Consider the following 13,959-nt stretch of genomic DNA (forward strand, 5'->3'; position numbering starts at 1 on the left):
ACCAACCTTTAGTCATTAGTCCATTACCAACTCCTAGAAATGTTCATTTAGAAAATATTTAATTGATATCTTATAGCTTATTTAGTTGTAACTTTTAATTAATATAAATAATTAGAAATAGTTGCTTTTTGGTTCAGTGATGAAGGTAGTACTAGTAGTACAAAATGGGTCTGTGATATTTGCGCACATAAAAAATACACAAATTATAAATGAGACATAACTTTAGATAAATGAGTTGAAAAGCTATGTCCTGGTGCATATGCATTTACAATAAAAAGAAGAGATCAGGGGTCGGCAAGGGCAAAACTACGACAAACCCAATAACTTTTGCGTACTGTTTTAAAAGGCGGGGTGTGAGGCAGTGCGTTTTACTTAGTATAGGGCGAAGCGTAAGCCCTATGGATCTTAAATTTTTTATTTATAATATTATAATAACACAATTACAAAAATATATCAATAGTTTGAAATAATTATAAACATGATTAAAATAACTTAGAGAAAAAATAAAACTTCTAACATGATTATTCAAGTATAATTAATCTAATATCTTAACTTTCTAATAATAAAAGAAACATTATTTCTAAAAAATAATCAATAAAACTTACTAGTATTATAAGAAAAACATCGAATAAAAATAAAATTTCTTTCAAATAGGTAAATAAAATATGATAATTTTGAGACATATGACAAAACCATAAAGACCTGTGATAAGTGAAAAAGTAAAATTTCGCTAAGTTTTTTGAAAGAAATATTATGTAATATATAATCATTGTCATAGTGTTAATAGTAAAAATGCGATACTACAACTTGTTATTTGAGTTACACTCAATATTCTTATCTCTATAGATTTAAAAATTATTAAGTATCATTCATTTATTCAAAAATTATTAGGGTCAATAAAGTTAACTAAAGATTTTAACCCATAATTTATGTAAGATCTGTTGTGCGAGCCCCGAGCGTTGGGCGTTGGGCGTGCTTGGGGCGTACAGTCGGGTGCCTAGAGAGTAAGTCTTATAGAACTAAGCCTCACACTTGAGTCTCGGGGCGTTTTACTAGAGCCCCACCCCAGGGCGAGCCCAGGGGCGAGTCCTAACAGAGTCTTTTAAAACACTGAATCATATATTTGTATTATCAATAAATATAAATAATAGTGTATATTATTGGCATGTTTGAATGCGATGTTAGTATATTATAAATTCACATTATGCTCTTCACTGTTACCCGAGGCTTATCGATCATTTGTATTTAACATAGCTAAACTAATATTTGAAGTATTTACAAAACTAATATTTGAACTTTGAAGTGTTTACAACTTCATAAGAGAGCTTTGAAAATCTACCACTGTTAATTCATCATAGTATCTTAGAGTTTTTCACTTTTATTCATCTTTGTATTCAAAAGATGGCATATCTAACTTGTAATTCATATCACTTGTTGGGGTATTTTACTCTTTTATGTATTTTATTGTTTTCCATTTTGGGTATGCTCATGATGTATGGTTTGCAGTGTCATCATGACTTAATGAAATTTGAATCCTCCAATTATACACTCACGTAATACCTTTTCTTTCTTCTTCCACCAACCCCTCTACTAAGATCAACAAAGCACTTAACACAAGCTGACTTATTTTATATGACAATAAAATGATAAAAAGAAATAAACTATCTATATCTATATTTATGTATCTATTAAAAACATGAACTCTCTAACTTGAATGTTAAATTACTATAATATCACTATTAAAAAACTGTCAAAAAGCAACGGACAAAAAAGCGACGGATGGCGTCGCTCCAAAAAGCGACGCCAATTGCCACACCGTCCGTCTCTTTTAAATAAAAAAAGATATTTTAAAAATTATTTTACAAAAAGCGACGGACGGCATCTCTTAGTCAGTCACTTTTTTTCGCGGATTTTTGCGCCAAATATATATATATAATCAATAATTAATTATTTTATATAGGTAGCGACGCAGTCCGTCACTTTTTATTTAAAAGAATTATTTATAAATTAAAAACTAACCACGCTGTCCGTCGCTTTTAATTAATTTTAATTGATTAATTATTTTTTTAAAAGAGCGACGGACGGCATCTCTAAGTCCGTCGCTCTTTGGTCAAAATGACTAGTCAAACATTTAAGAAAAGCGACGGACAACGTCTCTTAGTCCGTCGCTTTTTGGTCAAATATTTTTAAAAAAGCGACGGACAAGGAGACACTGTCTGTCGTTTTTTTTAAAATTATGTTGAACCAAAAAGCAGGTTTTCCCTCCATTTTCCCATCTCTCTTTCTCTCTCTTCTCTCTTCTCTCCCTTCTCTCTAAAATCAAACTGTTGTGCCTCCGCCGCTGCCACCCCACGCCGTCGTCGCCCTTCTCTCCTTGAGCATTAGTCCCGTCGGCGCCTTGCCCCGTCGGCACCGCCACCCCGTCGGCACCGCCACCCTGTCGACGCCATCACTTGTCGGCCCCACTGCCTCTTTCCCTTAGCTTGTTAAGGTTAGGATTTAATTTTAGTTTTTTTTTCAATTCTAGTAGTATTTGATTTGTTATAAATTGGTATATTGTTTTAGTTTGATGAATTATGTTATTCAATTGTTAATTTGTATATTTGATTATTGTTAGTTAGGGAGAGGATTGGAGATTTTTGATTTTTGGGTTTTCTTCTAAATTGAGATTTTTTAAAATATGATTGTGAATTGATTATTAGAAGTTAGAACTAACAAATAATTAGAAGTTCGAAGTTATAAAGTTAGAAGTTAGATTAGTTGCATTTTCCAACTTTGAAATTCTTGAATTTAGTATGTTTGATGGTTGAAGTTAGAAAAACATTGAATTGTATATGAAAGTTAGATTACTTTGAAGTTAGAAAATATTGGATAGTATATGAGAGTTGAAATTAGATTAGTTGAATTTTCCAACTTAGAAGTTCTTGAATTTAGTAAGTTTGAAAGTTGAAGTTAGAAAAATTGGGGATTTTAAATATGATTGCAAATTAAGTATTAGAAGTTAGAACTAACAAATAATTAGAAGCTAGAAGTTAGAGATTAGTTGAATTTTTCAATTTGCTATTGTATTTGTGCTTATATGTATTATATTGTTGTTGAAAATTGGGTTACTTGAATTATATTCTTGAACTTAGAAATTCTTGAACTTGGAAATTCTTCAACTTAGAAATTCTAGAAATTAGATATGCCATATGAACTTGAATTTGTATAGGATTTTAGAACTTTAAGTTGTGAACCTTAGATAACTTGATTTTTGTAGAATTTTAGAACTTTAGGTTGTGAAACGTTAGAAATCTTAAATTATTCTAGAATTTTAGAACTTTAAGTTGTGACTTTTAGAGAACTTGAAAATTTGTAGGATTTTAGAACTTTAAGTTGTGAATTTTAGAGAACTTGAAATTTTGTAGGATTTTAGAACTTTAAATTGTGAACTTTAGCTTAATTTTTTGTAGGATTTTAGAACTTTAGGTTGTGAACTTTAGAGAACTTGAATTTTGTAGGGTTAGAACTTTAGGTTGTGAACTTTAGAAATCTTGAATTATTGTAGGATTTTAGAACTTTAGGTTGTGAACTTTAGAAATCTTGAATTATTGTGGGATTTTAGAACTTCAAGTTGTGAACTTTAGAAATCTTGAATTATTGTAGGATTTTAAACTTTAGATTGTGGACTTTAGAAATCTTGAATTATTGTAGGATTTTAGAACTTTATAAGATTGTAAACGTAAAAATCTTGAATTATTGTAGGATTTTAGAACTTTAGGTTGTGAACTTTAGAAATCTTGAATTATTGTAGGATTTTAGAACTTAAAGTTGTGAACTTTAGAGAACTTGATTTTTTGTAGGATTTTAGAACTTTATAAGATTGTGAACGTTAGAAATCTTGAATTATTGTAGGATTTTAGAACTTTAAGTTATGAACTTTAGAGAACTTAATTTTTTGTAGGATTTTAGAACTTTAGGTTGTGAAAGGTTAGAAATCTTGAATTATTGTAGAATTTTTGAACTTTAAGTTATGAATTTTAGAAAACTTGAATTTTTGTAGGATTTTAGAACTTTAAGTTGTGAATTTTAGAGAACTTGAATTTTTGTAGGATTTTAGAACTTTAGGTTGTGAACTTTAGAAATCTTGAATTATTGTGGGATTTTAGAACTTTAAGTTGTGAACTTTAGAGAACTTGAATTTTTGTAAGATTTTAGAACTTTAGGTTGTGAACTTAGAAATTTTGAATTATTGTGGGATTTTAGAACTTTAAGTTGTGAACTTTAGAGAACTTGAATTTTTGTAAGATTTTAGAAGTTTAGGTCGTGAACTTTAGAAATCTTGAATTATTTTAGGATTTTAGAACTTTAGGTTGTGAACTTCAGAAATCTTGAATTATTATGGGATTTTAGAACTTTAAGTTGTGAACTTTAGAGAACTTGAATTTTTGTAGGATTTTAGAACTTTAGAAATCCTGAATTATTTTAGGATTTTAGATTTTATGTTATGAACTTTAGAAATCTTGAATTATTTTAGGATTTTAGAATTTTAGGTTGTAAACTTTAGAAATCTTGAATTATTGTGGGATTTTAGAACTTTAAGTTGTGAACTTTAGAAATCTTGAATTATTGTAGGATTTTAAACTTTAGGTTGTGAACTTTAGAAATCTTGATTCATAGAATTTATGAACTGATTAATAGGTTGAACTTTAGAAATCTTGATAAAATATAGTCTTTATGAACTATTTGTAATTTTGAAACGACTTTTGTGTAATTTTAAAACGAATTTTGAAAGACTTTATAAGTCTTTAAATTGTGATTTAGATATTTTTGAATGTTAATTTAAGTTTGTTGTTTTATATTTTGTGTACCTTCTTTATAATGTTTTGTGTTTGATTGGGGCTGAATTGAATTTACAGGTGGGCAGTAGAAATGACAGTTTCTGCTGTCAAAAAAATTATAGAAAAAGCGACGGACGAGGTGGTTTTGTCCGTCGCTTTTCTGGATTTTATTTTTTAAAAAACACAGAAAAGTGACGGACAAAGTCCTTTAGTCTGTCACTTTTTTTAAAACCCAGAAAAGTGATGGACAGGGTCATTTAGTTCGTCGCTTTTCTGGATTTTTCAAATTTTTATTTCCAAAAAAGCGACGAACGGTGTCTCATTGTCCGTCGCTTTTCAAGATTCTAAAAAAATTAAAAATTAATCAAAGTGACGGACTTCGTCTCTTTTTTAAAATTTAAAAAATTAAAAAAGCGACGGACAACGTCACATTTTTCAAAAAAAATATTTTTTTTAAAAAAATAAAAGCAACGCAGTCCGTCGCTTTTTTTCGTCTCTTTTTGACAGTTTTTTAGTAGTGTACCCCTACTTAAAACACCCATCTATATCTATTTGAATAACATAAGTTCTCTTGAAAGGTTGTAACTTTTTCGATGAGTTGTGACGTTTTCGAAGGGTTGTGACTTTTTCAAAGGGTTGTGACTTTTCTGATGAGTTATGACGTTTTCGATAAGTTGTGACTTTTACAAAAGATTGTGACTTTTTAGATGAGTTGTGACTTTTTCAAAGGATACATTTTCGAAGGGTCATGACTTTTTAGATAAGGCACAATAAGCGAATGTTCATACAACCCATTTGTTGACTATAAATAGAGGGATTTTCTCTCATTTTTAAACCAATTTTTTTTTTTTAATCTTCTACTCTTTTTCTTCTTTTACTTAAAATTTTTCATGTGATTTATTGTAGTTTAGTGAGTTTGAAGATTAGGTGGAATTTGAGGTACTACTATTCTGATGAAGTAAATCATTCTATCCTAAGAGCATATATTCCAGAACCTCGAGTACTCGAAGAAATTTTTTTTGGTGATATAATAATCGTTTTTCTATTTTTGCTTAATATATACAGTAGTATGTAATGTTCCAATATATGAAGGTAACGTGAAGTAGTCTAAATTTATTTGTTTCTCTTAACAATTTCTCATGTGATGCAGGCATATGCTTTTGAATATCTTTTTCAAAAATTGTTGAGCCTCTCATGAGTCAGAAAATTGTCACGAGTTATTTTGTTGATGCTCAAGGCATAAGAATGATTTTACTTACAATGTTATTTATGTGATTGAGATTGTCAAGAAGTTTGTTTCAAAATAGTTGTTACTATTTAAACATTTGCCTTTTGTTTTATTTATTCATTTTTTTAAAGAAAAATATTTATGTATTTTAGTCGAAGGAAAATTCATATGATTTATAATGACGCTTGGTTGAAGGGTGTATTAATTAATTTTTATTTTTCTTTCATTGCTAACTTTTATGAGATAAATATTTTTATTATAAACAAATCTTTATATATAGATATATATTTGGGTTTGTATTTACATTAAAATATTATATATATATATATATATATATATATATCATGAAAGTATCATCAAGCATAGCAAATAGGAAAATATGTGAATCATTTAAAATTTATCATTTGCAAAGTAAATTTTATATTAAGTAATATGGAATAAAGTGCAACACACTTGTTGACTCTTGAACGAATCATGTGTGGTTGAATAAATTAAAAACCATTTACAAAGATATGAACAATATCATTATTGAGTTTAAGGTAAACAAGTGAATATAATATATATATATATATATATATATATATATGATTTCACATATTGAATATATTTTTTATGTTTAATTTTTAGTTTATCAATGGGGGAAAAAGAAATGAAAAGTCAAATAACAATGTTTAATTTATATAAACATTCAATCGAGAAGTCAAATATGAAAACCAAAAACAAGAACATCATCTATTATGTACCTTATTAAATAAAAATCAATGTACGGAAAAATAGCTCTAAAAAATAAAATGTAGTTATTTTCTTCACATGTTCATATGACATATAAATAATTTAGGCTGAACCCATAGGTGACCCCTTAAAGTTGGCACAAATTTTCACTAAGACACTTTAACTAGACTTTGTTCATTTTAGACACCTTATGTCAGGTCCTGTTGTGTCATTTTGACACTTTTTGCTGACATGATATGGTGAGTGTAATACACTTATAAAAAGCGTGTGAAAGGCATCTTTAGCCATTTTTTATTTAATTTTTTCCTTCTTCTTTCCTATTTTTTGGCCACCATTTTCCCTACCTTAAGGTCCTTCAATGGTGAAAAGTGTGGAGAGTGATTTTAGAGTTGAATACACATCTCTATGTGGATTAGATTTGATGATCAAATTGGTGAAGAATTTGATTGTTAAATCATGACAGTTCAAATTATGTGGTTGAAAGTCGTCATTACGACTTCACTAACAATTTTTTCTACTGATATTCTTCTCAGCTTATCACTCTTCATAGCTTCTAAAAAGTGAAGTTGTAGATTTGACCATTGATTGTATGATATTTGGCCTTAATTACTGTCTCAATTCTTCATTAAAATGGCAGTCCTTAGTTTAGAAGTTGAGAAAATGACCATTTTGTTAGTGCATATAATGGAATCCTCCTACTAATAAAACTAAAAAGCTAAAAAGTATTGAGATACGATGGTCGGTGAAAAAGACGAAGGGGGTTGGGTTTAATTTGCTGGAGAAGACGACTAGGGTCGGGGGTGGGTGGGTGGGGGGAGTTCTGCAAAGTAATTTAAAAATGATTTAATCCTCTTTAATAATTATTTGGGGAAAAATGTCAAGTGTCGTTGATTCATTGGCTAATTTTTAGTTTTATTCAAAATTCATTGTTAAAGAATTGTTTTGGTGTCAATGACAAATGTCTTCATTTAATTTGGTACTTTGACACGTCATCGACGAGTGAGTCACACTCCCTTAAAATTTTTTGTTGATTGTGAAAAAAGTGTCAAAATGATACAATACAACATGACATGAGGTGTCTAAAACGAACAAAACTTAGTTGAGGTGTTCAAGTGAAAATTGATGTCAACTTTAGAGGCCACCGATGGGTTAGGCCAATAATTTAATAGAAGTACTTTAACTTTTAAAAATTATACTATTAAGCGTGGAATACACGTGCAACACACGTGTTCGAGAACTAGTATTACATAAAAGAGAATCATAGGCCCACATCCTTAAAATTCAGGAATTTACTTTTATGGTTTTCTTCATACTTCTAGGTTTTTTACTCATATTTTATTTTTACCTTTAAACTGGTTTCTTCAACTCTTGCGTCCTTTCAGATCGTTCTATCCCTTCGGTTGTGCCTCTTCAGAAACTACCTATAAAAACTAGGCAAATCATACTTGTTGTATGTCCTCTTCTTCGTGACAAATTGCATCCCTAATATCTGTAGAACTTCGTCAATTCCTTGGAAGTCTTCTTTGGATCTTCACAAAATAAATAATGAAACAAAACTATAATTTCCTCATAATTTTTTCCTCCATTCACATGTCAAAAGAAAAACTATTTCAACTGCTCAATTCTTGATAACTAATCACAACCATGACAATTTTTTGGTTTCTTCCTACTTTTTGTGGGGTTTTCCCTTCTGGTCATTTTCAAATTTATTTTAATGATAAATTTAGTGAAGTGATTTTATTGATACATATGTGTATGTTGAGTGATTTTATTGATACAAATTCTTAAAGCTGAGTGATCTTTTGAGATACTATATATAAATAGGGGTCAAAAGTTTGAAATCACCCATTTCCAAGGTCATTCGATATATTTTCGCCGATGATCTTGAACTTTTGACTAGCTCACCTATAGAAAAAGTGCAAGTTTAACAAGTTTTGATGTTTGACCACACAATGAATCAACAACATATCAATGTGATCCCATAAATGGAGTTTAGAGAGGGTTGAGTATAAACATATATATTAAATAAGGTAAGAAAAAGAAATACAATAAAGAAAATGTTATGTTAAAAATTGTTAAATCACAAACTATAAAATAAAACCGAATCAAAGGAAAACATAAAATAAAATAAAATAATGCGGTGAACGTGGATCGAACACGTGACCTTCAGATCTTCAGTCTGACGCTCTCCCAACTGAGCTATCCCCGCTTAATATTTATATTTTATCAACTATTTTATATATAATTTATTATCCTTATAAACATTCGACAACTATTTTTTCTCACTACCCATAACTAGGGGTATGCACGGGTCGGTTTGGATCGGTTATTGGTCAAAATCAAAACCAAACCAACTTAATTGGTTTTAAAATTATCAAAATCAAACCAAACCAAATATAATATACATTTATCGGTTTGGTGGTTATCAGTTTCGGTTTGGTTTGGTTCGATTATTAACCATACACAAAAATAAAAGAAACAATTCATTCAAAATGTGAAAAAAGTGACAACAATCCATTTAAAACGAAAAATAGTTGGAATGACTTAAATTATTGAACTTTCGATCACTAAATTTACTATCAATAAAACTTTAAAATTCACTATATTGGCCTAGAAGGAACAACCAATAACATTTTCAGTCCCACAAAGAATTGTCATAGATACTCATATACATGAAATCAATAAGATAACTGTTTTTATCTTGGACATTTTTACTTTTAATAAGTAAATTATAAAGAAATTTTAATAATATATATATATATATATATATATATATAAGATCTTTAAAGTTGTTTATAAAAATAATATATTAAGTATGTATATTAATAATATATATATATAATTCATCGGTTCAATTCGGTTATTTCTTCAATTTTTTCGAATAAAACCATAACCAAACCAAATATTATCGATTTTCAAAATTCTAAAACCAAACCAAACCGAACTCAAATAAAATCAGTTTTATTTTATCGATTTGGTTCGATTATTCGGTTTGAATCGATTTTTATCCAAACCGTGAACACCCCTACCCATAAGTCATAACAAGATTTTATATTTGCATCTCTTGTTTGACTTAATGTCAAAATATAGGAAATATATACTAGTACTATATGAATTGACTTTATGTCTTGGACGTAACAAAATGAAATAACACGACATGCGATTAGGTTAGGATACACGAAAAATATTTAGCTAAATATAACAAACATCCAAACGTAAGAAAAAGGCTACTTAAGAGTTGTCACGCATTTTTCACATATTGCTTCTTAACCTTTTACATTGTTTATTCAAAAAAGTTTAAATATTTCAGTAACTTCTTTTTTATTCTTTGTTTATGGCTAATACAAGAAAAAGTTGGAGAGTCTCAACTATTATAACTACTACTACTTGTAACTTTTCTTTATTCTCCTAATTATTTGTAATTGTTTTTATTTCCTATATTCTTGCCCAACTCGTGCCCTCCAAAATAACAAACATGTGACTTAGTTTCTTCATAATTCTTTAGTTGTTTTTTTTGTCAAAAATAATGTATTTCAAAATATTTTCAGTTTTTTAAATATGATTAATTTTTTTTTTAAAAAAAAACACTTAATGAGATCCTTTAATGGTTTACTAACTCTAGAATAATCAAGAAACACACATTTGAGATTACGAGGACTAACATCTTTCACATGATAAATTTGTTATGACATATTTAGGAATGTTTATGGACAATGACATGGAAGAGCAAGGAAAATTAGATGTTACTGGCTAAAGAATGAATAATAGGCCATCTAATTGAGTATCTTATACTTTGGATGCACATGTACAAAACAATAGAGAAAGTGATAATTGACTAGTCTATGAAAAATCATTCAATATTGAAAAGTGAGTTATATCAAAGAACAAATATTATAATTGAAAATATGTAGAAGATAAAATTCATTGAGTAAGAATTTTACAATCTTTCAAGTTCTTAATATATGTGACAATACCATATTTTTAATATTCGAACATTAAACAATGATCACTCATAATCTAAATTAGGTCATAGATTACTGCACAAAGCGAATATAAGTTATCTAGTAAATAAATAAATAAACTTGAGGGGAAAAGAAAAGGAAGAAAATGCAGTTATCCTGATAGGGGTTGTTTATATTGGTGAAAGCCATTTCTGTTGAGTTTAATACATTTGTTTCTTTATTTCTTGAGAAATCTTCTGTTTACTTTATCAGTGTAATTGTGTTTCTAGATAACACACACATGTACAAACGACAAAAGCTATTCACAAATGAATCAAAAGAGAGATTCTATATAGATCAACTTGAAATTCAGTACTTCAAGTCTTAGTTGTGCGGAATCTTCACTTTTGATGACGCATCCATGTCGGATTCTCCAAAAATACACTACTTTTGGCGAATTCAACATGCACACGTTGACATTTTTGAAGAGACCGAGCAACATAGCTTCGAAGTTGTAGTCACAAATTTCAGTTATCTTAGCTAGGTTGCTAAGCAGGTTGGAGAGAGGACCACCGCTAAACAATGACAAGATCACATCAATGGAAGATGAAACTCCTTAATTGTATTTATACATGGGAATTACAAAATCAACAAAGGACAAATCACATATGGTAATGAGATAAATCAAAATTGGCTTCTTCCAAGTACATGAAGATGTAAGGCATTATTATAATTGTTCAACACTGAAAGCATTATTTACCAAAACCTAATCAAACTAGATTTTGTAAGGACAAGAGCTTGTCTTTATTAGAATGTCCCATTTCATAATATCACTATTGCAATTATAAGTAACTGTTTTTGTACTGTTACGTGTATCCTCAAACAGAGGAATGAAGGAGCTTTTCAAATCTACTGTGGTAACAACTATATCAGCTTTACATCTTGAGGTGGTAATACTTGTCAAGGAGCTTCTCGGTGTATTCTCCAAAAGTAAGCGACTCATTGGATTGAATCAACTGATAAATAGAACAGACATCACAGTTAACCAAGGAAAAAAATCAAATTGCTTATACTTTTTGTAGACCTGCCAACTGTAGCTATATATTCTCTGGCAGGGGGTGGAGGATGAAAGGGGGGGGGGGGGGNGGGGGGGGGGGGGGAGTAGTCTACTGTCTACAAACAATTTCAGCAAAGAATTGAGGACCATGGTCATAGGGCTGGTGGGACATCATCACAACTATTCATGTGAAGAGATGGAAATTCAACAAAAATTCTCACAAGTAATGGCTTCTCTTTTTTATTACTTAAATTAGAATGCGGGTTTCCACTTATCCAAGCAAGATATCTGTTATATATAGTAATATACAAGTCACATGCATACCTCCCGATGAATATGCACCTCCCCTGGAAAATAAAGCTTTTGGTCCCTATAAAGATCATAGAACAAGTCAAGTATCAGTTATATTTACATGCATAATTGGATTAAGCATGCAAAAGAAAATACTTGTAGTGACATAGGTGTTTAAAGTCAAGAGAATCATAAAAATATTGAATAAATATAGTAAATGGTTGTGTTGGCACATAAATTGTTAAAGGGTGTTGTGTAGAATATATGAACTCTATATTACACAATTCAGAAGTCCAAGAATTAAGAGAAACTTTCCTCAATTTATGTAGTTTGGAGTTCATTTAAATGAGTCGTCTATTTTCACTTCTTTATTAACAACGAGTCCTTTATACTCATAAAAAATAAATGAATAAACAAATAACTGGGTCCTCTTTTATGTTATTACTAATAACAGAGTTTTTGAAATTTTTTCTTTTTTTCTTCTTCTTTTTGTCTTGTTTTCTCTAAAGATTTTACTAGAAGAAAGACTTCTTGTATTTGCATATATTTTTACAATCCATGAGAAATGGAATTTATACAAGTTAATCCTAACTAATTAAGGAGAGACCATCATTACGATAAAAGGAAATATTGTATTCCTATATTCATGCTTGATGGTGCAACTACATTGTGCTTCTAACTTCTCCAAGTAATTAGGTTCCCTCCTATGATTGTACAGTAATCGGATGTAGATCTTCTATCGTCTAAAGATCCATTTTAATCCGTATCTGTAAAACCTTCTATCTCGAGGTGACCATGTTTAGAGAAAAGCAAACTTTTACCTAGTGACTTCAAATACCGTAAAAACTGAATGACAGCTTGCATACGAGGATCTCAGGGATCATGCATGACCGACTCACTAAGTTCACTGAAAGGCTATTCCTGGTCTAGTGCTAGAGAGATAAATGAGTCTTCCGAACAACCTTCTATGAATATGAACTGACCCTTCAACCCCCATTTGTAACTTTTGATTGCTTTCAACAGGCGATTCTGCTAGTTTGCAACTTGTCATACCACTTTCTTTCAAGAGATTTGAATATACTTCCTTCGAGAAATAAAGATTCATCTTTTGATCTAGCAACCTCAATCCCCCAAAATAATGCAACTTCCCTAGATCTTTGATCTCAAATTTTTGTGCTAACAAATTCTTCAATCGGGTCATCTCCTCTTTGTTATCTCCAATATTATTATGTCATTGACATACACGATGAGAAAAGTGAATTTTAAGGAAAAAATTATGCCCCATAATTTTAATAGGACTCCAAATTAGAAAATAGAATTTCCTAGAACTCTAAAAGTAAATTATTTTTCAAGCATGCCTCAGAGAAGAACGGTTGAAAGACTTTCAGAAATCAGATTTTTCAAAAGTGCTTATTAAATTTTCTTTTCTATTTAAACTACTTCTCTTTCTCCAGTGACACTTCTCAAAATTGAAATTTAGGTGGACAAATGTCTCTTCTCCATTTTGACTTCATTCTATGGTCTAATGCTAGGGACGGACTAGTGTAAAAATATTCTACCCCAGGAGAAAGAAATAAACTAGGAACGTCCTTTGAACTTGATTAGATTTATGTATAAGTGGCAGGAGATAGAGGGAACCATGGAACACTATGAGCATGAACCAAGACATAGGGTCAGCCATTTTTAATTGAAAATTCCATACCAATCAGGTTGCATGAATAATGCAAATGTTGTGCGATCAACACCAGATGCTGCATCGCCCCTTGGTGCCTGTTAAAAAGTATGAACAGATAGAAGTTACAACACCAAACATTTCAAGAACTGTCTTCTATGGGAAATAAAACCTCTAATTATCAAGAACTGGGAAAGACGAATTACTCTGTCCACCCA

The 13,959-nt window shown here is 30.0% G+C and overlaps 1 protein-coding gene and 1 non-coding gene across 4 annotated transcripts in view; both read right to left on the minus strand.

Annotated features, from left to right (window-relative positions):
• Nucleotides 1–8,916: 8,916 nt before the first annotated feature.
• On the minus strand, nt 8,917–8,989 carry TRNAF-GAA (transfer RNA phenylalanine (anticodon GAA)). The gene has a single exon. It is a non-coding gene; the product is annotated as a tRNA-Phe (tRNA).
• A 2,394-nt stretch (nt 8,990–11,383) lies between these two features.
• Nucleotides 11,384–13,959, minus strand: part of LOC125855022 (uncharacterized) — a 28,441-nt gene continuing 25,865 nt past the window's right edge. For all 3 annotated transcript variants that reach the window (XM_049534659.1, XM_049534658.1, XM_049534657.1), the window contains 3 exons: nt 13,772–13,839; nt 12,103–12,148; nt 11,384–11,737 (listed from right to left, as the gene is read on the minus strand). In XM_049534659.1, coding sequence (XP_049390616.1) covers nt 11,657–11,737; nt 12,103–12,148; nt 13,772–13,839 — 195 coding nt within the window. In that variant the 3' untranslated portion in view covers nt 11,384–11,656. The remainder of the gene's footprint in view (nt 11,738–12,102; nt 12,149–13,771; nt 13,840–13,959) is intronic.

This window comes from Solanum stenotomum, chromosome 2, assembly GCF_019186545.1.
Source record: "Solanum stenotomum isolate F172 chromosome 2, ASM1918654v1, whole genome shotgun sequence".
Classification (NCBI taxonomy): domain Eukaryota; kingdom Viridiplantae; phylum Streptophyta; class Magnoliopsida; order Solanales; family Solanaceae; genus Solanum; species Solanum stenotomum.